This window comes from Perca fluviatilis, chromosome 19 (genome assembly GCF_010015445.1).
Source record: "Perca fluviatilis chromosome 19, GENO_Pfluv_1.0, whole genome shotgun sequence".
NCBI lineage: Eukaryota > Metazoa > Chordata > Actinopteri > Perciformes > Percidae > Perca > Perca fluviatilis.
In genome coordinates this window covers 26,626,242-26,650,813 of record NC_053130.1, presented here as the reverse complement: position 1 = coordinate 26,650,813, position 24,572 = coordinate 26,626,242, and the positions used below count along the sequence as shown (strand labels likewise).

The window sequence follows — 24,572 nt, the reverse complement described above, 5'->3', positions numbered from 1 at the left end:
CTCTGTGCGTGGTGCGAAGACAGACAGTTCACTAGGGACCGGCTGCGTTTGGGTGTGTGAGAAATGGTGTGATAGTGGAAGCAAAGAGTCTGCTTGTGGTCGAAAAGCACAGCGAGCCCTGCAACAGGAAATGACAGAACTCGGCGCGTAGGCTAAAAATAATGCCCGTTGTTAAGGGAGAATAGAGCCAGGGAGGCAGCGGAGTACAGCAAATATTATTTCAATTAAACCGCAGGCCCAAAACCACGGCCTTCTTTTCAGAGAAAAACCCAGGTGGGTGCCAGTGGGGGAAAAAAAAATAAAGTGAGGAGAGAGTGAGGTGAGGAGTTAAAGCTCCCACAAATGGAGTCAAAGGTTGGGTGTTGGTGATGGGTGGGGGTTTTTTTGGAGTAAAATTACTGTGAAGTTATGCCACAGTGCACTGACTCAGAGAGTTCCTGTCAAGTTATGCCACAGTGCACTGACTCAGAAAGGACAACATTTAATTTTTTTTGGAGGGGGGGGGCGTCTTTTCGCAAAGACGTACGCCTTCTCCTTCCCTGACTTCACTATTGTTACCAAGAGAGGAGGGGGGGGGGCATTGAGGGCTGTAATGTTGGCATCAAACTGACACTAACGTCACTCCAATTCACCTCCCCCTTTCCTAACCCCACTCACACACATGCATACACACTGGCAAGCTCAACACACCCTGGCACTCAGCAGTGCCGAGCTAAGAATGGAGCACTCCTTCAGCTCACGCAATGTGGTGTGCTGAAATTTCCTGCAATAAAAATGTGATTGGGAAGATACCCATTAAAACGTGTGAGGAAAGAGGCGAGAGCCTGCCAGCCAACAAAGAATGAGAAAGCAAAGGAAAGGACTCAAAGGAGGAGGAGGAGGAGGAGGAGGAGGAGGGCAGGAGAGGTTGATGGAAAGTAGAGAAAAGTTATAGGAAGAGAAGGAAGGGGGGATCAGGGAGGGGAGGTTGAGGGATATTCTCCTTGCTGACCACTGGATACCCTGCCACCCCTCTGCAAAAAGAAAAAAAAAACACAATTTGGCTTGTTTTGTGTTTTCTCGCTCTCCTCTCTTTCAAATATGTATATATTTTTTTTAAATCCTGTTTTCATTTAGCACATGGCAGCGCTCCCTCAAACTCTTGAGTTTCCCAAACCAAAAGCTATTTCCTGATTCACTACCTCTCTCATATAATTATTCTGCTGGACCGTGTTCATCACTTCTTATTTCAGGGTTTCTTTTCCAGAACTGCCTGTTCTGTACTCAGGGTGACATCACAGCCTCAATGGGGCAAAGGCGGCCTGGCGCGTACTCTATAGGTCAGAGGTCGGGGCTGCTCCCACTCCTTCACACATACTTAATCCCTGTTTGCGCTAGCATTACATGTAGACCTGATGTCATTTTATGAAAGAATTTTTCATGGATTATTAAATTGGCCATTTGTCATTGAAAACAGTCATTTAAGGTTAATAACTTGATTTCAGGAAAGAATATTTTGCAGTAAAAAAAAAAATGCAGGATTGTATTAACTGTACTTTTTAATTTATTTTTTTGGGTGTAGGGGTGTATAAAGAGGGCTGGGGCTCTCAAGACATTTTCTGAGCTCAAACCGGTCACATGGTTCACATGTTAAGGGCCCTTGTTAAAGGCTGCGGTATTCACCTCATAAATGGCCTCATTGTTCCCGTTCACACACACACACTCTCGCATACACTGAGGCTTTTTATGCCATAACTATTCTGAATCACTCGTAATGTGCTCTTAAATCTGCTGTTAAAAGTGCACGCTCAGTCGCATGGGGCATTAGCGGTGCATTTTAGCTACTCAACCTGTGTACTGTACTGTATGTTTTCTAGCCCTTCTCCCTGTCTCTCTGCTGTTGGTGTTAGCAGTGTTAAGCTGCATTGACACCCGCCTCTCTCTCCCTTCCAGCTGTGTGCTTCTGTCCTCGTTCCAGCTGTTGGGGTGAGGCTGCTGCTGGCCCCATGAGAAACCTCCACAAACTCGGGGAAGTTGTGCCACGAGACAGGACAGACGGGCTGCAGATAGACGTATAGGCATGCTCATATGTCTGTTATTGTGTGCATGTTAACACTAGGATTAGGTCAGGGAACTCATGTGTACTTTAGATTGCAATCTGCTGCTGTGAGGTAGAGGGTGATAAGATACAACAATTAAAGTCCAACACATTTAAACACCGTGTATCAAACTGCAGAGAATTAATTAAATAAAGATTATAGAAACTTTTTTTTTTAAAGCTGCACTAATCAATAGCTGTAACAATTCCAAATTTTGCTGTGCAATTAATTGCCTATTTTAGACAAATTGCAAAATATTTATTTAGGTGTATCACTTTCAGACACAGACACACATCTTTTGGTCATATCATTGTTATGTGACCCAATAGCACCAGTAGGCTACACAGCGTACCACGCCTCTTTAATATTAGAAAACATTGTATTTTTTTTTTTAAGTGAACATAAAACTGACAATAGAACATTTATCCTCATCAAAAAACAAAACAAAGCACCAATAATCACTAATATAATTACAATTTGGCTTATCTTTTGCTAATAACCATCATTAGTCATGCCCCAGGGCCTTAGCTAATGTTAGCAATTGATTGCGGTTAAACAAAGAAACGGCGATTAAGTAAAAAAGAAAAAAGTGATTAGACAGTTATGTAATAATTGGAACAGGCCTACTAGTCAATACGTTCAAATTTAGAATGGGTCAAAGAACTATGTGTAATGTGAAGGGTGTTGTTCACATGATAACTTCAGAGAGCATTATCACCCAACCCAGCAGTTTGCCTCAGCTCTACCGAGCATTGAAGCGTCTTTCAGCACCTTGTTTTGATTTTGCTTCCCGCAACTTTTCTGTTTTGGTTTACGCTCAGTGTTCTCATCAGCCTTTTTCCCAGCAGCAGCAACAGGCAGCTGCTTTCAGCTATTAACTGACAGTGTACCAGTGCCCAGCAGACAGACAAAGTTAGCAACTAGCTGGTGAACATACTGTAGTGAAGCATTTAGCAGCCAAAGAGAGATATTTCTCACAAGAGCTACTGGAGTACCATACAGAGCCAAAAGGAGCGTCAATATTAGATTTATTTGTCACATACTGATGACGTAATGAGCAGGAGACAATGGGATACACAATAGTTCTAACTGTACGAGCGGTAAATGAAGTAAAGAGTTGAAGCTCCCATTTCCTGGCTGGAAGATTTAATTTGTGCCTTATGCAGTTACTATCGAACAATATTCATCAGGTGTACACAAACACGACTCCTAATGAATGCTAATGTTGCTCTGTGCCTGCTGGATGCATTTTAGGCAACTGTTTGCTAATATATGTTAGCACAAAACCCTTTTTTAAAACAAAAGATACATATAATTTGCTGAAATAAAATACAGTCTAAGGCGTGAAAAATGATCATTTAGAAAACATCTGAACAAAGAATTACACCGCTAAGTATGACAATGACAACTTGTGGTACTTTTTTTCAGCAATGTGAACATCATACAGAGTAGCAGTAGCTGCAGGGTAACATGGGGACAGCAGATTATAAATAGCACCCATCATACCTGTATTCATAACAGCAATATGCTCACACCAGGTTCAATCATGTGGAGGGAACTGTAGCTTTGCTTTAATGTCGAGTTCAACTTAGGTGAACTGTGTATACTGTTGACTGATACCAAAGCAGCACATAATGGGTGGTCACATTATGAGTCAAGTTGAGTCCAAATAGCTAGAAGCTATCCAGCTCATTCAGTTTTATATGATTCTCCTTTGGCAGAGTAAAAGTTACAGTGTAAAAAAAATAAAAGAAAATAGGCATGGTTTGCAGTCAGTTTTGATACAGGGTCAGAAAAATGGCATTAATGGGCGCTCTTTGCTTTTTGTTTTTATTTCTGGGTTTCCCCCTGTGCGTCCCAACTTGGATATGGCTAATTCCCTTCAGACCTCCTTTCTTCCACCACTTTTCGCATCCTGGATGCCGACAACTTGGTGTTTTTAATTGTGGTTTAATGTTAGTGATGTAGTTTGAGAGATACAGCTTCTAGTACTATAATGCCAGTGGAGGAGGCTATTATGCATTGTTAAAAACAAAGTTATATCTGCTTTTGACTTGGAATTACTTAGGTGAAAAGCTGCAAACCCTAAGGGTCTTTGACAAAAACAAGCGGAAAGAGAATAAGACAATGTTAGAATATTTCTCTCTTGGTGCATCAGATATTTAAGTTGATGATTTGTTGAAGTGTGCAGCATACAGAAAGCCTTTAAAAACCTTCCAGCGTTACTCCCCATGTTTTCACTTATAGCAGTGCTAAGAATAGCCGGCAGACTAGACTATAAAATGCACTGTAATAGCAGTAGAAATCCTATACCAGCCTAGAGGCCATGCAGTGTGAATGCAAGTGCTGATCAGAGAGCACATATGAGTTAAAATATAGTCTACATGTGGGTTAAGTCAGGAAGCATGCATGTCTGTATAAGTATGTGTGTGTGTGTGTGTGTGTGTGTGTGTGTGTGTGTGTGTGTGTGTGTGTGTGTGTGTGTGTGTGTGTGTGTGTGTGTGTGTGGGCTTACAGTGTATGACCGGCTGGTGACGAACAGGCATCTGCTCCGTGAGGTTAGTGTAGCGTGCTGGGGGTCAGAGCGGGGGCTTAGCACAGATCACCATGATATAACGGCGAGAGTATAGTACAGACATTTTTTTTTATACCAGCTGCAGTCACCATGGTTACAAACAATAAGATGTTGACACACCCCACCTATGAAACGCAAGTTGTTGCACAAGAGGAAGTGCTTAACAATCAATGCAAATAGATGCACATAAACCAGGTTGCACAAGTGAAAAAGACATCATCAACCAGCGGGTTGTGAAGGAATGTTATTTGGGATGCGGTGAGTCCAAAATTATCTTGTAAGTAATACCTTAAAGGACATTTAAAAAAAAGATCGGTTTTGTATTTTTTTATGGATTACTTTAGCTGCTAGTTTTGTGAACTTTGTCCAATTGATCGTTTGCTAAATCCTCCCGTGGGTCCAACTATAGCTCAGCCACCCTCACTAAAGAGGCGGAGCGTGGATGGAGCTGAGGCAGGCCGAATGAAGCCTACAGTTTATGTTAGCTGTGGTCTGGCGCAAGGGAAATACATTTCCAGGATAAAAACCTCCGCTGCATGGTGCACCGGAGGTCAGGGTTTGCCCCTCCCATTGCGATCTGTGCGTTACCATTCTCAAAATCCCTTTGCTACGGAAAACACTACCACCACCACCAAACAACAACAGCCTCCGAGTCATACACTGAAAATGGCAAGTTTTAAAGGAAATTTTAATTGTGCAATAAGGCAGGCCTGCTTGGTTATTTCGGTGAATGATAGTAAAGATTTACAAAGAATATGTTTACATCATTTACTATCTAACTGGGATTTGCTAGCATGTTTGCCCTCTGGTTATGGGAACGTTTTATTTTCCATGCATGGCCGATCGCCTTTGGGGGTGGTAGCTGCAGCTTATTATGCCGGGCAGGATAGAGGCACGGACGGAAAGAATTGCTGCTGGACACTGGCGAGTTCTCTATCTTATACAGATCACCATAAAGATTGGTTGGCAACGATGGAGAGCTATCCTCCAAATGCCAACCTTTTTGGGACCGATTGGTGGGATTGCTGTGGACGCACTGGTAAGAGCAAATTACATTTTACCATGTAACCAGCTAATTTAAATAGCTAATGTAGTATGTTAACTTCACTTAATATTCTATAGAGTGTTTTCTTTCTAGCCATTCCAGAGCTCGCCTTTCAAGCGCAAATGTTCCACCTAATCAAGTTCCTTCCCGAGACAATTTTGCAGAGACACTGTCACTGTGTCCTGAGCTAAGTGCCGCCAAAAATAATTGTGATTAGTTTTAAAAAATGCAAACAAGTCAGAGCATTTGTTCTCCTATCCTACCAGGCTGTAAACATGTTTATTTCAGCTGTAAAGTTGGCCATTTTAACATGGTGGTCTATGGGTATGGACCATTGACATATATAAAATGGACCAATAGACCCCATTGCTCTGGACGGAGACCAGTGAAGGCTATTAGAAGCACTTTTCCGGTGATGGCCAGCTTTACTGCGCAGCCTCCAACTGACAGAGACAACGTAAATGTGACGTGAGCAACGTGTCTGAAAGTTGTAAGTCTTCTGGTAGCTGTGCCAAGAGAAATCTCAATCATTCCCAATCTTACAGAGATGGAGAGTGTAGGTATATGTAAGGAGATAACATAAGCACAGGCTAATTATTGCTAACTAACATGCTAGTTAACATTAGTAATTAAACCTAAACAGCTCACGTAAGTCGAAACTGCCTGCGAGCTTCTCCTGTACTATACGGTAATTCCTCTACTGTGCGACAGTAAGTCACTTGGTTATGATACAATCGTTAGCCTATTTTTACAAAAGCGTCTGCTACGGAGCCATAACGTGAGGTACAAGGTAATGGAGCCTTTTATACATTGTCGTGTTTCTTTAGAAATAAACAATGGAAAAATAGAGTCTTTAAACGCTTCAGATGTAAAGTTATTCGCGGTCAAGTGACGTAAAAAAAAATGGCGGTCAGCGGAATGCTAACAGGAGGTGATGGCCAGGTAGCAACAAAATGGCGCCATAGATGGCTCGAGTTCTGAAGCGAAGCTTACCCCCTTGGTATGGACTTGCTATTGGAGCCAGCCTCAAGTGGCCATTCGAAGAACTGCAGTTTGTGGCGCTATCACGTTGGCTTTATATTTTAGCCCCGGGGGTGTCCGCTTAATAATGACCTAAATCTGAAATCAAGGGCTCTTTGTTTCAAAAATGACTAAGAATCTTGAGTGGTAAGGAAAGCATGAAAGGTGTTGCAACCGTAGCTAAAGCAAATGAAAACAAAATAACAGCAACTAAGTAATAATATCCTGGCAATCAGTCATTGCTTTAATTTGTCTGTGGATAATTTGATATAAGCAGATTTTGCGGTGGTAAATTATACACCATCTTTGCCATACCATAGAGTGCAGTGAGTTGATGCCCGTGTTAAGTATACTGACCCTGTTTAAGTTGCAAAAGTTGAGCCATAGAGGTGTTATTATGGGATGTGTTATGAGGAAGACAAGGTGTGGAGAGAGATGTAAAAAGAAGATAATTATACCATGCCACTCTCTGTCTCCTTCAGGCCATTTCCTCCACTCTTGCAGCAGATAGGGCAGAGGTGGGTAAGCAGGTGGGGGCAAAGTATCAAGATTGAGTTTGGGGAGTGCCTTTGAGGACCACAAGAGGCTCAAGAACCAGTAAAACGCTGTCGGGGGGGAAAGAGGACACCACCAAGGGAGTCTGGAGCAGGAGGAGGCATCCAGACAACAGCTCTGCAAATCCACCGGCCCTCCCTGCCAAACAGCTGAACCTCGAAAACCTCACGCAGGGCAGGCTGCCACACGCCACCATTATCTCAATCACTCTACAATAAAGCTGACATTTTCATGGAAGTACAACAGAAACAGTAACAACATTCATAAGATTACATTTAAAGCTACAGTCCAAAAAGTACTTCATTTTTACAATATTTGAGGTTGTTCAAGGTTCACAGCTGCATTGTGTAACTTGCTGAATATGATGTCTTTGCAGTGGCCAGGACAAACTGTCCAGTTCAAACCTTAGCATTCTTGGCTTTATATCTGTAGCTGGGAAAGATGAGATCCCCACAGCACAGGGTGATATGACGGCCTAGATGAGTAAAATGTCATTAGAGAACACAGAATACTGCTGCAGTGCAGGCACATGGGCACTGATAGGGTGGTGTTGCATACCGCACCATCTGCTGAGTCATAATGGGCGCAATGGTTCCCACTTCCCCCTGCAGATTGACCCTGTGGTCAGAGAGACGAGTCAGGAATTACGGACAGGGGGACATTTTCCAAATTGGGCCCATCATCCGCACCCTCCAGCACCATAGACTTTTGCATGGGCCACCCCCCTTGGGCCTTTGGGCAGCGGTCATCTGTTCCCTTTGACCCTCCCCTGACGGCAGACCTGCTTTGCCGCAGAAACCATTATGTACTGTGCAAGTGTAACAAACTATAAATAAGTCTGAATAAAATGGAAAGTAGAGACAATTCAAAAATTTCAAAGAACAAAACTGAAAGTACTGAAAAACCCACACTAATGAGGCTGTAATGATCAGAAAACAAAACTGAGATACAACTTTGCCATTCTTAGATTCTACTTGAGAGGCAATACATGTAAAGTTTGGCCTAAGGGTGGCGCCAGACACATGAAGGCCATGTTGTTACATGAATGTTTTAAGGCCCTGACACACCAAGCAGACGGCCAAGAAGTACTGGGGACGCAGGTGCATTGTGCCATCGCCTCACGTCGCCTTTGCCTTTGCCAAAAATTTGCACTTGAACAAACCGCAAAGACTAAAGCCGATGGCCAACTACCACGTACCACCTGCGGTTATGTATTCATCATTCAATAATGGAAAGCGGATACAAACGATGCTATGATACCCACAACTAAACTGTGTTAACCCATTGGAGTTTTAGCTCAGTTGGTAGAGCAAGTCCACATATGTAGAGATTTACATGTTGATGCAGCGGCCGCAGGTTCAATTCCAACCTACGGCCCTTTGCTGCATGTCATTTTTTTTTCACGTCTTCATCTGTCCTGTGAAAATAAAGGCCTAAAAATGCCCCAAAAAATATTTAAAAACAGCGTTTGCCTGAATCAGCAGTGGCAGAACCAAACAGATCCTACTAGTGATGTAGCCTGGTCCTACCAGACTCTGGTACATTTCATTTGTACAGAGAGTCTGGCCACTCTCCATTGACAAGTGTTAACTTCCTTGAAGGCGGGTACTCTGTTGAAGTTTAAAACTATTGGATCTGCCCAGAGCCACTCTGGATCTGCCATAACCAATCGCTAACGTTTGGTTGTAACGTATGTCCAGATTCATTTTATTTAAAACAGGAACAATGCACAAGTTAACATTAACCTTGTAAAAAAACAAGGAGAGATGCATTGTGCCAGGTTGTAGCACAAGTGCTATTTTCCGCCCGTAGTCCCTTAACAGGTCATTAACACAATAAAAATGCCATGCAAGTGAAATACAAAACATTAAAATATACAATTTTACAACAACAATTGTTCCCCCTTCCTAAAACCAACCCCCCGCCCACCCCACACCAACAAAGCTATGCACTCAAAATCCTTATATCTCCCAACACACACACACACACACACACATACACACACACACACACACACACACACACACACACACACACACAAACACACACACACACACACACACACTTTCCATTGGCCCGCTGAGGCTGAGGCACACACACACCTCATAAATGTGTGCAATTTTGTTGTGACAGTAACCATGCTTTTGTCAAACTCAAAAAGGTTTGAGAATTTGTACACATAATGAGATGTGTGGGGAGAGTATTCCACTGACTTATGGCCACAAAAGAAAAGGATGTTTTCCCAAATTAAGTTTTGCGATTGGGAATATTGCACTCTCCTCTAGCGGCTGACCGAGTAGCTCTTTTTTTTCTGAGTTGTGCGTAATACATTTTTTTAGAGGAGGAGTAAGTAAGTAAGCAAACATTCGAATGCATTATCAAATTTTCAAAATTTAAAATATTATACTTAGTGATTATTTTGCAGTGGTGATATTGACGTGTTTTTTTATCATGGATCTTAAGGGCTGTTTTATATAATGATTCAAGTGGTCTTAAGGCTGTCTTATCTGCTTGAGACCAACTTGTCATACAATACAAAAAGTGTGGAACAATCATTGCACTTAAGTAGGTATTTGATGCCTCAATGGTAAGAGAGTTTCTTATATGTCTGAAATTTATAAGGTTAAATTTCAGTGTACTACTCAGTTTTTTAACATGTTTTTTAAAGGTAAGAGTTGGGTCCAGGGTGACACCCAAATATTTGAATTCATCAAAAAATTTTATTGTATGCCCATTTACTAAGACCTCAGGACATTCCTTAAGTTTGCATCTATTTTTAAAAAACATGGTTACCGTCTTTTCAGTATTCAAAGTAAGACATGAGTTATGTAACCAATCAACAACCTTATGCATAACATTCGTTAATTTTAATGCAACCTCTGTGGCATTTTTCTCATGAGTGTACAGCACAGTATCATCTGCATACATTATTAAATCAATATCATTACATACTAGTGGAAGGTAATTTATATATATACTAAAAAGAAGCGGTCCTAAGATTGACCCTTGCGGGACCCCCATGGTACATCTTTTCAGTGGGGATAATGTATTGTTCATCCGCACGCACTGATGTCGTCCACTCAGGTAAGATTTGAACCAGTTTTGTGTGCTTATTGAAAGATTGTAGTTTGCCAATTTGCTTATTAGTATCTCATGATTAACCATATCAAAAGCCTTGCTTAAATCAAGAAAAACTGCTCCCACCACTCCACCCTGATCTAAATTTGTTTTAATTTGTTCAAGGAAGTAGCAGCACGCTGTTTCAGTTTAGTGTTTTTTCCTGAATCCAAATTGCATAGGGTGTAAAAAGGCCTTAGAGTCAAGGTGAGCAATTAGTTGTTGTGCTACAACCTTTTCAATGCCCTTTGAGATGACCGGAAGGATGCTAATAGGTCGGTAATTGCTAACCTCTTGTTTGTCACCAGATTTATACACCGGGGTCACAATAGCAAGCTTTAAGACACTTGGAAAGGTGCTTTCATTAATAGATTTATTTAATACTTTAGTTAAAGGGATGGTCAAAGATTCTTTATGAGTTTTTAAGAAAGCAGTATCAAGACCATAAATGTCCTTTGCTTTACTATTATTCAGTGTTGAGAGTATTTTACTAACCTTTATATCGTTTGTGGGAGTCATAATAAAATCAGCACCATCACAGACTAGGGAATAATTCAATGTTTTTTTAGTAAAATTCTGACCCAGTATTTCCACAGAATTCAAAAAATAATCATTAAATTCTGTTGCAATAGCTAGGCTATCGTTTTGAATATCATCATTTATTTTGAGCTGTATGCTATCACACTTGAGCCTTTCCTTGCCAGTTATTTTGTCAATGGTCTTCCATAGTTGTTTATTATTTCCTTTTGCTTCTCTAATGATTTCAAGAAAAAAGGATGCTTTAGCCTTTCTAAGCTGCATTGTAACTTTATTTCTCAGGCCTTTATAGATTAGATGATCAGTAGTTAAACCCGATTTTAGAAACCTTTTTAGAGAAGCATCTCTTTTTTTCATTAGTTCCCAGAGATTACTATTAAACCAACAAGCATGTGCAACAAGAGGGGATACCAACAACAACTATCAGTTTATATTCAGCATTAGCATCGCTAGCGTTAGCCTTAGCCAACTCCTTCACCACTAACTGAGCGTTGTACATCCATTTGCCATCTTATGGACATAATGTAAAAATAGTTATTCCAATCGTTCGAACCCATGTGTTTTTAAAAAAAAAAAAAAATTTTAAAAAAAAAAAAAAAAAAAAAAAAAAAAAAAAAAGAGGCCTTCTGTGTGCGCTCTCACAGTTGTTTGCTTGCTTTCCTCATTACCGTTTTCAAGCTGAACAGCCAATCAGATGTCAGTTGCAGCCGAATCGGCCAAAAAAAGGCAGACGAAGGCCGACGGTGCAGGACACATCGCGAAAACTAGGGCGACGGATGCCTTGGTGTGTCAGGGCCTTTAATCAAATCAGCTGTATTTTGGCAGCCTCATGGTACTCATGCTGCATCCATGTAATGTGGGAAGAAAGGTAACGATGAGAAGGACTCGAATGGAAGGCATTCATGCCACTAGACACCTCAAGGTTGCCTGTGTTACAAATGGATAACACACAATGATTATCTGTTGTTGTGACACATAAAAAGATGTGCATTTAAACCTGAATTCATTGTTTTTTGGGAGCATGTTAACTAATATTTTTTTAAAGTATTTAAGTATTATTTATTAAGAGTTTAAACACAGAAGTTATCACCTCAGTAACCATCTTTGTGGGTTTGTCACTACGAGGGACAACTGTCATGTTAAACAATCCGTTGATAATATATATAAAAATGCACATGCACAATTAATTTTATGTCAATTGTCAATAAATATAGACATTTATTTATTTATTTATTCATACACAAGTTTTTTTGTGAATGTGTGTCTATTGCAGGCTCAGAGAGCTGGTGCATTGGCATTTTAGTTGGATTTTGGGGGTAACACACTTCATGAATAGCATTCACTTACTGCAGAAATGATGTCCATTTACCAAGTTAGCTTTAAATTAGGGTATTGGTACCTCATTTAGAGCTTGTTAAAACTATATTTCCAATCATAATTACCTCTTGGACATTAATGTGAGCTGTATTATCAAGTCAAACGGTTTATAACATTCATTTGATGTGAATGCAACATTAGGCTGTACCGCTGACGTCAACTTTGTTTTGAGCTTATTGCTAAACTTAACATGCTATTTCTGTTGTTGTTTCAACTGTTGTTTATTGGTGTTGGGAGTTATGAATGATTGTGTGGTGGCTTTTGTTTTCGCTGTTCTTATTGTGGAGTTTCTTTTCTTGCCCTTTGTTATTGCTGTCTGTGTTTTAGCTTTTTAAAGTTGTTTCTGTTGCAATTGCCGTTACTCTTGGTTATTGTTTTGGTGGGACTAGAAGTATTTCTGAGTTGCATAAGAAAAAATAAAACACATGTATTGGACTTGCTGTTAGCGCTTCAGTGACGCCCAGATGTCAAACAGAGATGAATCTTTCACACAATGAACACTTGCCAGACTCCAAAAAAGAAGAATATTCACCAAAGTATTATAAGGGGTTTTATGAATTGGTAGGAGATACAAGGCATCCTTCTCACCCTACAGTGCCATATGTTACTCTCTCTCTTGTCTCTCTTCGTCACACAGCTGGGCCAGTAGACTGCAGGATAGATGGATGAGGGGGGTGATGAGGGTGAGGAGGGGGGAGTTGAGTTACATTCCTTCCATCGGGGCTGTGTGTCTGCCAACCAGGTCACTCCCAGTTCAGTCCCGGGAAATTGGGAGGGAAGAATTTCCTCTATGTGTCCATACTGGACACGGCCACAACCACACAGAGGCCTGTGTGCACCCGGGGCACATGTGTGTGCATATGTAAATATATATATATATATATATATGTGTGTGTGTGTGTGTGTGTGTGTGTGTATGATGCTTGAAACTGAGTACCCAGTGTAATATGACTTGCATGTTATTTTTTTCTACATTGTAGGAGAGGTGGGGTTGTACTGGAGTGTAAGTGTGTGTGTGTGTGTGTGTGTGTGTGTGTGTGTGTGTGTGTGTGTGTGTGTACCGTATCAAGTTGTGTAGGCACGTGTGTACTCTGGAGAGTGTCTGTATACGTGTGTGTGTGTGCGTGCATGCAGTGTGTGGTAGCGTGCGTCCGTGTGTCGCGTGCGTCGCGTCGCGTGCGTCTTCGCGTGCGTCGCGTGGGTGTGTGTGTTTGTGTGTGTGTGTGTGTGTGTGTGTGTACTGTATCAAGTTGTGTAGGCACGTGGAGAGAGTGTCTGTATACGTGTGTATGTGTGTGTGTGTGTGTGTGTGTGTGTGTGTGTGTGCGTGCATGCGTGCGTGCGTGCGGTGTGTGTGTGTGCGTAAGACAGAAAGTGAAACTGCGATGGAGAAAGATAAGAAAGTTCTCCCCTCCAAAGTTCTGGATGCACGATATTTTTCACATTTTTACGGACTCTTACGACGTACAAGGAGATATCCGTTTACAGCTCAACGACAATTCAATGGGCCATACCGGCTGCTGCATTGATCAAACCTGTGTCCTCTAATGATTTCATGGTTTCATTGTCACTGATGAAACCGAGATAAATTGCTGTATATTTATTGTCCTTTCCTATGAAAAGAAATCAGATCCACGCACTGGGGCAGTGCTTTAGCCTCTCTCCAGACATCTCTGCATCTCAGCACACAGAGATGATAGATGCTCTCAGACGATTCCAGGTCCTCTGGCTCTAATAATAGAAAGATGGAAAGATGAATTTACGGGAACAGAAAAAAGGGCAGAAGTTTATCCTTTGTGTGCTGTCGGTTTGTGCTGCATTACACATGTTAAATAGGTCTTTGGGAATTGCTCAGTGTGTGCATTGGTAGGGGATGAGAGCATGCTTTCTGTGTATTCATGTATCACGTGGCACGCTCAAACAAAAAGGATATGTTTGCAGACAGAACAAGGTGTATCAGCCTCCAAGGTGCATTTCTGTCAAACTGGAAGAGACAACAGACTAATAAACGTGCCTGTAATTCCTGATTATATGCACCTGACATATAATGCAGCATGACTGTGTTGACTTGAGGGCCGTCAATTTCTTTTTCAATGTATTGCCTCTGTGTGCATCTCTCACACAGTTTTTTTTGTGTTTCGTGCTGCCAAGCTAAGATGGTGATCATAGTAAACATGCTTTCACAACAACAACATCCTAGCATTGTCATTGCTAGCACCTCTGTGCCTAGGTACAGCCTCACAGAGCCGCTAGCATGGCTGTAGACTTTTTGCTATGCTCAGCCATGTGTCGGTTGGTATGAACTATCCGTCTGTCGGTAATAAACCTGTCAGCAAAAGAACAATACAAAGCTGGAGAAAATATTCCTGGAGCTATATGCACCCATCAGTTTGTAAATTAGTTTCTAAAGTAAATTTGTCTTTGTTTGTAAGTACATCATGGCCTTTAGGCAATACATTTGGTCCACTCCAGCACCACCATCACCACCCAATTTATTCACTGCCGAGACAGTTTAGGGACCCCGGGAATGCAAAAATATTCAACACCATTTTTGAAAAATGGCAATGCCATTTGTACCCTCATCAAAATGTTGTCCTAAATCTGGATTGGTATTTATCCCCTCCAGACAAGATATCATGACATGGTCAGTACCAATGGATGCCTTAGGTCGTCTGGTTTCATATAATACCAGTATCTTTACTCTAACTTTATAACTACAGTGGGTTTTATTGGCTAGTCTGCCTAGTTCCTCACCTTTGCCACGTTCAGCTTCGCCTGTCATACCTTTACTTTTTTTTGTCCAGATATTTGGCCATTGCCTCTCTGCTCCTTTCATTTTCTTTTTTGAGCCCCTGATTTTTTTGTGAGAAATTTTGACTTAGCTAGTCACAGTATTGTCAACTTCTTTCCAATAAAATCAGCTAGCACTAGCTCCAAGAGTCGCTAAAAGTCGCCAGACGACATCATATGCTCATTTGCATACTAGTGATCGTACAATTTGCATAAAGCTTAGTGACCGAAGAGCCAAGGACTGTGATCACTCACTTACAATTACAATTACAATATATCTCGCTTTTCCCCTGATCGTCTGCAGTCGCTAAATTTGCCGCTAGTCACTTTTTAGAAATAAAGTCGTTAGGAGGGTCTAAAAAGTATCTAATTCTAGTGAAAAAGTTGTCAAGTTGGCACCCCTGCTAGTCAGGCTGCAGTAAACACCCCCCTACACCCTAATCCTACCCCTAAGGCGAAGAAGAGGACATGTGGTAACATGCTCTGTGAGACAGGAAGTCTGGGTTTCCTGTGAAATATGGTCTTGATTTTGAGATATTAAAAGTCCATACGTTGAACGAACGTAGTTGCAGTTGCTCATTTGTCCTCAAAGAAGTGCAAAAAGCTCCCAGTGAGGTGAGATAGTTTCACTTGTTTCACAATCAACCTCATCCGAACCTTCATACCAAAAATGAATAAGAAGAGACTACATTTTAAGAGTTATTGACTTTGGCTGTATTTGGAATTTATTAGGGGGACAAACAGAAGTGGAGATACAGACAGAAAACAGACAGGCTCAGTGTGCTTTGCTGGGGGGTTTTGTGGCTGAGTTGTTGTCTGGGACAGGAAATATGTGAGCTGAATATGGGATCTGTAGAGGACTTGGCAACACTAATACACGCACACACACACACACACACACACACACACAGTGCCGGACTCTTCCAGGACACAGAACTTGGCCCTCGTAGACAACGTGTCACAAGGAATCAAATTAGATGTTGCTGCGCTGAGCGGCCAGAACAAGGCCAGAGGTTTTTCTCATGGAATCTACAGTAAAGTTAGTTCAATCTCAAGGAGAATTTGTCAATTTGTTCAACTAGAGAATTAGTAATGTGTAAACAAAAAATCTACACTCGATCAGGTCAAATGGCTAATGATATGACAGACATGTCATAATTAATTACTCTGAATTAAACAAACACTACTATTAGACAGTAGTAAATTAGACATCTGATCTAGTGGGGTCCCCTGGTAGCTCACCTGGTTGAGCGTGCGGGCCAGTAAGCAGTGGCCTGGGTTTGATTCCAACCACCTTTGCTGCATGTCATTCCCCCCTCTCTCTCCCCCTTTCTTGTCTTCAGCTATTCTATCAAATAAAGGTCAAAAAAAGCCCAATAAAGAATCTTAAAACAAAAGAAATTTGACCTAGTAACTAATTGCATAAGCTGTATATGCCCACCACACAAAGTAGAGTTTTTAAGTTCACATTACTACACACACACACACACACAGCGCAAATAGCATTGTTTAACAAATATAGCTCATGATGAGTTACTGTCTTGTTTGGGACCTGATAAAAAGCCAGCTGCTGCTCTCCAACTATGTGAGCTGCTTTCTCTGCTGTCCTGCCATGACTCAGTGCTGAGTAGGACATTAGTGGGTCTCTTCCTAGTATCCGGCGCAGTGTGAGAAGGGCCATTCCTCTCTGCAGTGGCTCAGGGCTGCGTTTAGCATCATGGGAACTGCTGATAGCTGCTGGGGTCCCAAGAGGTCACCCAAGAGTTCAGCTGAGTTTATCCAGCCGACAGGGTGCCCTGTCAGTCAAGGTACAGCGGACCAAATGCAGGGACTGGCCTGAGAGGGGTTGTGTTTGTGGAAGACCGGGGTGTGTACTCAGCTGGGTGGTCTCCACACTCAAAATATAGACAGATGGGGCTATGCCTTTTGCATAAGCAAGGTTTCATCATTCAGTTTATCTCTGACTGACATAACACAGCCACCTAGTGGTCACACAGGCAGCTGCATGTCACCAAAAACTATATATATTACTGTAAATAACAACATAACAGCAAATACAGCAACGTATGAGTTCCAACACAAAGACACTTTTTAGCTCAGTTATCATTTTCTGTGAAAGGTACCCAAAAGACTGTCTCACCTGAATGACCTGACTAAAAAATGGATGAATATGCTACCTGTATTTATAGAAGTCAAAATCAATTCAGGCATATCAGGCAGGATTGTGCATTTGTTACAGTATATATCTGAAGTTTTACATGATCTTATTCACTTTGTCATAGGGCACTGATTCCCAACCAGGGGTACTTGTACACCAAATACTTGGAAAGATTGTGGAGTAGTTCAACTCATTTGAAAAATAAACACTATAATTCAATTCAATTCGATCTATAGTATCAAATCATAACAGAAGTTATATCAGGACACTTTACAGATGATATACGGTCTAGACCATACTCTAGAATTTACAGAGAGAGAGAGAGAGAGAGAGAGAGAGAGAGAGAAAATATGCAAATGTTTACTTTCAGTTAGAATTGTCGTATTTGTCTTGGAACATTCTGGATTCTGATTCCAGAATCCTTCTTTATGATCTTATGTCATAACTGAATGACACAGGTCTATGAGTTAGGAGTGCAGTCTGAAATAATTTCAGTATCACCTGTTCAGACGGGAGACACACACACACAAAACACAAAGTGAACTTGCTCTTCTAGTACTTGGAATTTGCAAAACATGTCATTTTTCACTCTGTTCAAGAAAAAGGTGCAGCCGTCAGGGACCTCAGGTCAATCAGGTGAGTGAGACTAAACACACCGACATGGCCTCACATGTATACTACAAAAAGTCGCCATCCTACTGTAGCCTAAATGTTGACACATGTTGAAACATGTATTGTTTAGTTTCTTTTCTTTTTTGATGAATTTCATGTCATTTTTGGTTGATATTGATTGAGATAACAGGACAAGTACTGCGGTAGTTAATAACCACTCGTTTATGTGCTCAAATAAATACCAGGAAATCTGTGAGATCCTGTTGAAGACGAAGAAAATACGGTTACACTTTACTTGAAGGTAGCTACATAAGAGTGACATGACACTGTCATGAACGTGTCATGAACATTATAAACAAGTCATAAACGTTTATGACATAACGCTTCTTTTAGTAAGGGTCATTCGGTGTTTGTCATGACAAATTATGGTTATGGTTATGGTTATGGTTATGGTTATGGTTATGGTTATGGTTATGGTTATGGTTAGAGTTAGAGTTAGGGTTAGGGTTCATGTGTCATGACTGTGTCATGTGTTCATGACAGTGTCATGTCACTCTTATGTAGATACCTTCAAGTAAAGTGTTACCGAAAATGCAGACACAAACACGAGCATTCACATTCATTGGGCTACAGCATTCAGCATTCAGTTTTTATACACCACATGCACACTTTTTGTGTGGCTCAAGTACTGTACTACAAATGTTGAGGCACTTGTACTTTACTTAAGTTTTTTTTTTTTCATGCCACTTCCTACTTCTACTTCACTACATTTCAGAGATAAATATTGTACTTTTCAACTCCACTACATTCATCCAACAGCTTCTGGTTACTTTACATATTAAAACACATGTACAACCCAATGTTTTATTACAAATGAAACTACCCAACCATATATAGGCCTACAAGTAAAGCTGAAATGATTATCCCATTAAACACTTAGTTGAACTGATTTGATCGTTTCCAAATGTATGGATTTTTTCTGCTTTGAGTACTTAGGGTTAGGGTTACTTTTACTACTACTACCATTTTCCTAATATAATACTTACATACTTTTACTTAAGTACCATTTTGAATGGTTTATCAGTGTTTTAAGCCCCCAATGTCTCATTCCAGGCCTGGAAGGCACTAGGATTAGGCAATGGTTATGGTTAGGGTTAAGGTTAGGGTTAGGTGCCTTGAAGTTGACGGTCGCAGCGCTGCCTGGAAGGAGACGTTGGGGGCTTAAAACACCATTGAGCTTTTGAATGCATGCTTTTAACTGTAACAGAGTATTTTTACGGTGTGGTATTAGTACTTTTTACTTAAGTAAAGGATCTGAATACTTCTTCCACCACTGGTCACAGCTGATGAAACGCCAACTGCACCACCGGTGCCCATGCCTGAGTCAGATGAAGCTGCTGTCAGCAGTCCCTCTGCCGAAGGAACTCCTTCTGACATCGGCTCCGATGGCGTCTCAGCCCCCAGCTCCAGAACCACTCGGCGGAGAAGGATCAGAAGATTCTCCGGCAGGATTTTGAAGGCTCTGTGCTGCTGCTGCTGCCCCGCAGACGTTGCAGCGGACGCAGCTGACACCGTTTCAGCCGCCACGGGCTCAACACTCGTAGGCGCTGCTGACACTGTTTTAGCAGATGGCGCCCCGGGTGTGACTGGCGTAAACGACAACGTTTCAGCTGACGAGGACTACGAAGCTGCAGTCTCCCCTGCCTTCACAGGAGCTTCAACCGCCCCTGTTACCAATGTTGAGGAATGATTCCATGCAATGATTTACCATTTCATTGAAAAAAAATAAAAAAAATAAATGAACTGAATTAAATCTCTGAGCTGTCTGTAATAATTAGGGATGCACCGATCCAAGTTTTTCAGTCCCGATACCGATACCAATGCCTGGGCTTTGTGTATCTGTCAATAGCTGATACCGATCCAATACTGTTTTTGAATTAATAATACACTGTATACCTTCCACCTTATACCTTCCTTCCACCATGTGGAAGAGACTAAAGGCACCAGACTAACAAATTAAACATTACTTTCCTAACTAAGACAAAATAACATAGATGTAATGTATTGCATTTTTATTTATTTATACACTCAACTCTTCCAGCATGCGACACACGTGCGACAGAGGGGAAAAAAACGAACAAAACTGGATTTTGCCAATATCCGATCTTAATATCGGATCGGTGCATCCCTAGTAACAATATAATAATAAAAATAATAATAATAATAATAACTTTATTCAGGACACAAATGGAAGGTCCATAGTACATTACAAAATGACAATATTTACAAATACATTGCAATAAATATACAGTACAATTCATATAAATTAATAAAAGGTCAACAACCTTCACCTGTAATATACAGGAGCGCCAATGTCTCCTCAGTCTAGATGCATACCTGACGGAGCTCAAATCAATGTGGGCTAAAGCTTGTATAATTCTGTTTTCTGAGACAGACATTCTACACATGTATCGATAAACAAGGTTTCTTATTAAGGCAGAACAGGTAGGCACACCAACACTACCAAACATTTGACCAGCACTACACCATCTTGGTTGTTTTAGAAGCAGTCTCATGCCATCATTATACGCTACATTCAGTCTCTGCATGTTCTTTTTTCTGTAAGACCGCCACAAGTGGGCAGTATATAGCGGTGTACAGAATGCTTTGAATAAAGCTACCTTAGCATTAGCAGAACACATGCCAAATTTACGTGCAAGCACATTAGCCTGAGCATTATAGCCTGTAAGCAAGCGGTAGTAGAAACACAATGGCAGTAGGGGTGCAAGATATATCGACTCAATATCGTTATCGCAATATTATATAGAAAGTGTCGCAATAAGTATACAATATTTAGTTTATTTTGTGGAGCGCTGCGTCCCGTCCGTTGGATGTGTGTGGCTTAGTTGTGTTTGATTTAGAGCCCACTTGAAACGCTGTAATGATCATGTTTCATTGGCCAGTTACCGTGCCACTTGCACATGTTAGTGCACGTCAGCGCACGGGTCCACTACGTGACAAACCCTATGGAGCGTACCACGTGTGTGCATATTTCGACAGAGTGACAGTGTAAGTGAAGAAATAGATAGAGACAACTCAACGGAGAGAATCAGAGAAGCGAAAGAAAAGTTGTGTCCTGTTCTCTTTATTTATTTTATAGTGTACAACCAGTAAACATGTCCTGTTCTCTTTATTTATTTTATAGTGTACAACCAGTAAAACATGTCCTGTTCTCTTTATTTATTTTATACTGTCCAACCAGTAAAACATGTCCTGTTCTCTTTATTTATTTTATACTGTCCAACCAGTAAGACATGTCCTGTTCTATGGACATGCTCTTTATTTATTTTATACTGTCCAACCAGTGAAACATGTCCTGTTCTGTAGACATGGTCCTTATTTATTTATCCAAAGTATGGTGGTGGACTGGTAGCTGGAGAGGTGCCAGTTCACCTCCTGGGCACTGCTCAATGTGCTCTTGAGCAAGGCACCGAACCCCCAACTGCTCGGGGTGCCTGTCCATGGGCAGCCCCCCTCACTCTGACATCTCTCCATTAGTGCATGTATAGGTACTGAGCATGTGTGTGTAATTCAGGCCTGAGTGTCGTGTGTAAAAGGTAGCCTATACTATATCTCTTTCTGAAATGTAGCGGAGTAGAAGTAGAAAGTGGCATGAAAAACTTGAGTAAATGTACTTAGTTACATTCCACCACTGCCTCCGTGGTTTCTGATGCGTTGGTTTGAGGTAAACCAGGTGGGTGGGACATGGGTATGACCTGTGTGGGTGTGGGGGTTGACACGGTGCAGATGGTCCCGTCAGTGAGCAGAGCTGCAGCCATGGCTCAGGTAAAGGAAGCGGGAGACGCAGTGAGGAGCCATCAGGAATGTGCAGAGGTCTACTCTGACATGGCTACTGTCAGCTCCAGTGCAGGTGAGTCCAAAAATACAACCAACTGTCTGTAAAAATGATATGAGTCTGTTTATTACTAGTCCATCATGTCATCCACCAATGATGGAGCGTCCTCTACAATACAACAACAGAGAGAGACCTGCCGTACGATGTTTCTTTCTTGCCATTGTTCGCATGTTCTCAGTAATATTTCTTAATGATTGGAGTTACTTTAATTCAGTGTCAAACTATAGGGACTTACAGTGTTGCATGATAGTCTAAAAGCTGTTACACAGGTTTTTTTTTTTAAAAACATGGACATTAAAGTTGTTAAATTTGTCAATTCGAGCACAAATGTTTTCTCATAGCTGCTTTAAAATGACACGTTTAGCCCTGTATTAGCTGCCAATTAGCAATATAAAATGTTTACTTTGATAACAGCAGTTCAATTATTGGTATAGTTTTATCCAGTTAAAACGTAAACATTTGGTTTGGCAAAAAAATTATTAAGAGAATAAAAGTCTTTGTGAGTTGGAAATGGAATACAATTTGAATACCCATCATTCAGTCAGCCTCCTCTGTGTCTTTCCTAACCCCCATGATGTGAACAGACAAAGTCAGCTCAGTGCACCAATTTGCCAGAGTAGTCACTTTGTGGTAATAATCTTAAGTCAAATCCCTCCGTTTCTGGTATCTGTTTCTCACGAGCTCGTCTTTGGCAGCTAAAGCTCTGTGGCTCTCAGGTTGCCTGGTGGCGGTGGGAACCATAAAGTCAGTGTAATCCCCCCCCTTTTTTTTGTCAGTCAGTCATTGGTGAAATGGGCCTTTACAAGTTTAGGCCACTTTTTCGTATCACGCCAAGTAACTGAAGAAACAGGAGCTGGAGAATTGTCTCTAAAAGAATCAAAGTCTTTTCAGCATTTTCTTCCTCCTGAAAGCAGATATAGGAGAGACGGTGAGGAAGAGGGCGTTGTGCGAGACCTCCCTGGGTGTCAGCCTTGGCAGGCGGAGCCGGGCCTACCCCTCCCCGGCCAGGAGACGACAACGCACCACCTTCAGCCACAAGCAGCTGGAACAGCTGGAAGTGGCCTTCGGACAAAACCAGTATCCTGACATCTACTACAGAGAAGAGCTGGCCCGTATCACCAAGCTCAATGAGGCTCGCATACAGGTGGGACTTCAACTTTCTGACTGACTGATTATGATGTGCAGCGGTGACTTTATGAAGTCAAAGTCCCTCTAATATTCACAGGAAACAATACCAAAACTACTCACTTCATTTAATTGTCTATTATAATAGAGCTGTGATTTCTGCTTCCCAAAGACTCGTGACACTATAGAATGCTTCCTTTCATTTTTGTCTTTATTACATTTAGAAAAAGTACAACTGAAGAGTGGATTTATTATTATATATATATGGAGAGATGTCAGAGTGAGGGGGGCTGCCCTTTTATCAAGCAAACATATCGAACCACTCACTGCTCCAGCTTCTCAAATGTGAACATTTACTGGCTTTGTCATTGCAAATTGAATACCCTGACTTTGCACTTTAATTACAATATTGTCTATGACCTTATCACTGTTCTCCATAACTGAATTGAATGTATAATATTGCAGAAATGCTGTGAGAAACATGATTATAAAGTGCGCCACCTTACTTAAAAGCACTGTCTCAGTTTTGCTAACATGTGGTTGGACAGTGCTTAAGAAAAAATAAATATAATATTGTGCATTTTATTTTGAAATGTGAGCAGAGACAACATGGCTTTATTAAAACGTCTGCAATATTTGGACAATTTATATTTCTTTTAAACACTTTTTTGGGGTTAAATTCATTGGGGGGTGCACCTTCCCTGAACACACCAGGTGTGGTAGTGTCAGTAGTAGAAGTATCAGTAGTGTTGTTTTGCTTCAATGGCAACACAAGGCGATGCTTAAATGTCCCATTTTTGCTGAACCCACCCTTTTTGAACAGCATTATAATGCCAGGTGTCTTACTTGCATCGAGGTGTGCAGGCCAGCTAATCTGTCCTTGTCTCGGCAGGTTTGGTTTCAGAACAGAAGAGCCAAACAGCGGAAGCAGGAGCGGGCCTCCCAGAAAGTTCTCCCAGTGGGCGTGATGTCAGGCCACAGGGCGCTGCTGGGAGGCATGCACGTTCAGCCGTCCGGCATGGCTCGACAGTACTACACCCAGCCCCTGGCTCACATCCCCCGCCTCCCCCCCATGCTGCCCTCTGGGGCGTACTCCCGGCACCCAGGCCCGGTGGGCCAGTGCCCCTGCCCCAGCGTCCCACCGCAGCCGGCCTCCCAGCGGCAGCATGAAGACTGGTACAGCCCGCTGAGGAGCAACCTCACCTCGCCCATGTTCTCTCTGGCCTCCATGCAGCCTCTAGACCAAGCCTCACACTGGAGCTAAGAAGTAACAGAGGCCAATTTAAAAAAAAAGTCAAATATAACATTAAAATGATTTTTAATCTATATTTAGCTGCAGAGGATTAGGTGATGATGCACTGTCCTTTTTCACCTTGTTTCACATTCACACACATATTCTCACTCATTTTAAAGAGCCCCTATTATACTCCTTTTCAGCATCATATTTGTACTATTGGGGTCTACTAGAATAGGTTGACATGCTTTGATGTTCAAACATCATATTATGTTTCTCATTGCTGCAGTTCCTTTGCCTGAAACGCTCCGTTTCTGTGTCCCGATCCTGCCGAGAAGCCCAGTCTGCTCTGATTGGTCAGCTGGCCCACTCTGTTGTGACAGGTCAACCAAATTCAAACAAGCCACTGGTCGGGGCTGTGCTCGTTCAGGCA

General features: G+C 41.7%; 1 protein-coding gene across 1 annotated transcript; it reads left to right on the top strand.

The window, feature by feature from the left end:
* Positions 1-21,664: 21,664 nt before the first annotated feature.
* On the top strand, positions 21,665-24,169 carry prop1 (PROP paired-like homeobox 1). The gene is made up of 3 exons (XM_039784279.1): positions 21,665-21,795; positions 22,695-22,924; positions 23,798-24,169. The coding sequence occupies exons 1-3, from the start codon at positions 21,672-21,674 to the stop codon at positions 24,167-24,169; spliced, it is 726 nt and encodes a 241-aa protein (XP_039640213.1). The 5' UTR covers positions 21,665-21,671.
* Positions 24,170-24,572: the final 403 nt, after the last annotated feature.

Excerpts from the sequence above, each read along its gene's own strand:
- prop1 (XM_039784279.1), top strand. The coding sequence starts at position 21,672 with ATGGTCCCGTCAGTGAGCAGAGCTGCAGCCATGGCTCAGGTAAAGGAA. Across the intron at positions 21,796-22,694 it reads TACTGTCAGCTCCAGTGCAG|ATATAGGAGAGACGGTGAGG; the intron begins GTGAGTCCAAAA and ends TCCTGAAAGCAG. Across the intron at positions 22,925-23,797 it reads TCAATGAGGCTCGCATACAG|GTTTGGTTTCAGAACAGAAG; the intron begins GTGGGACTTCAA and ends TTGTCTCGGCAG.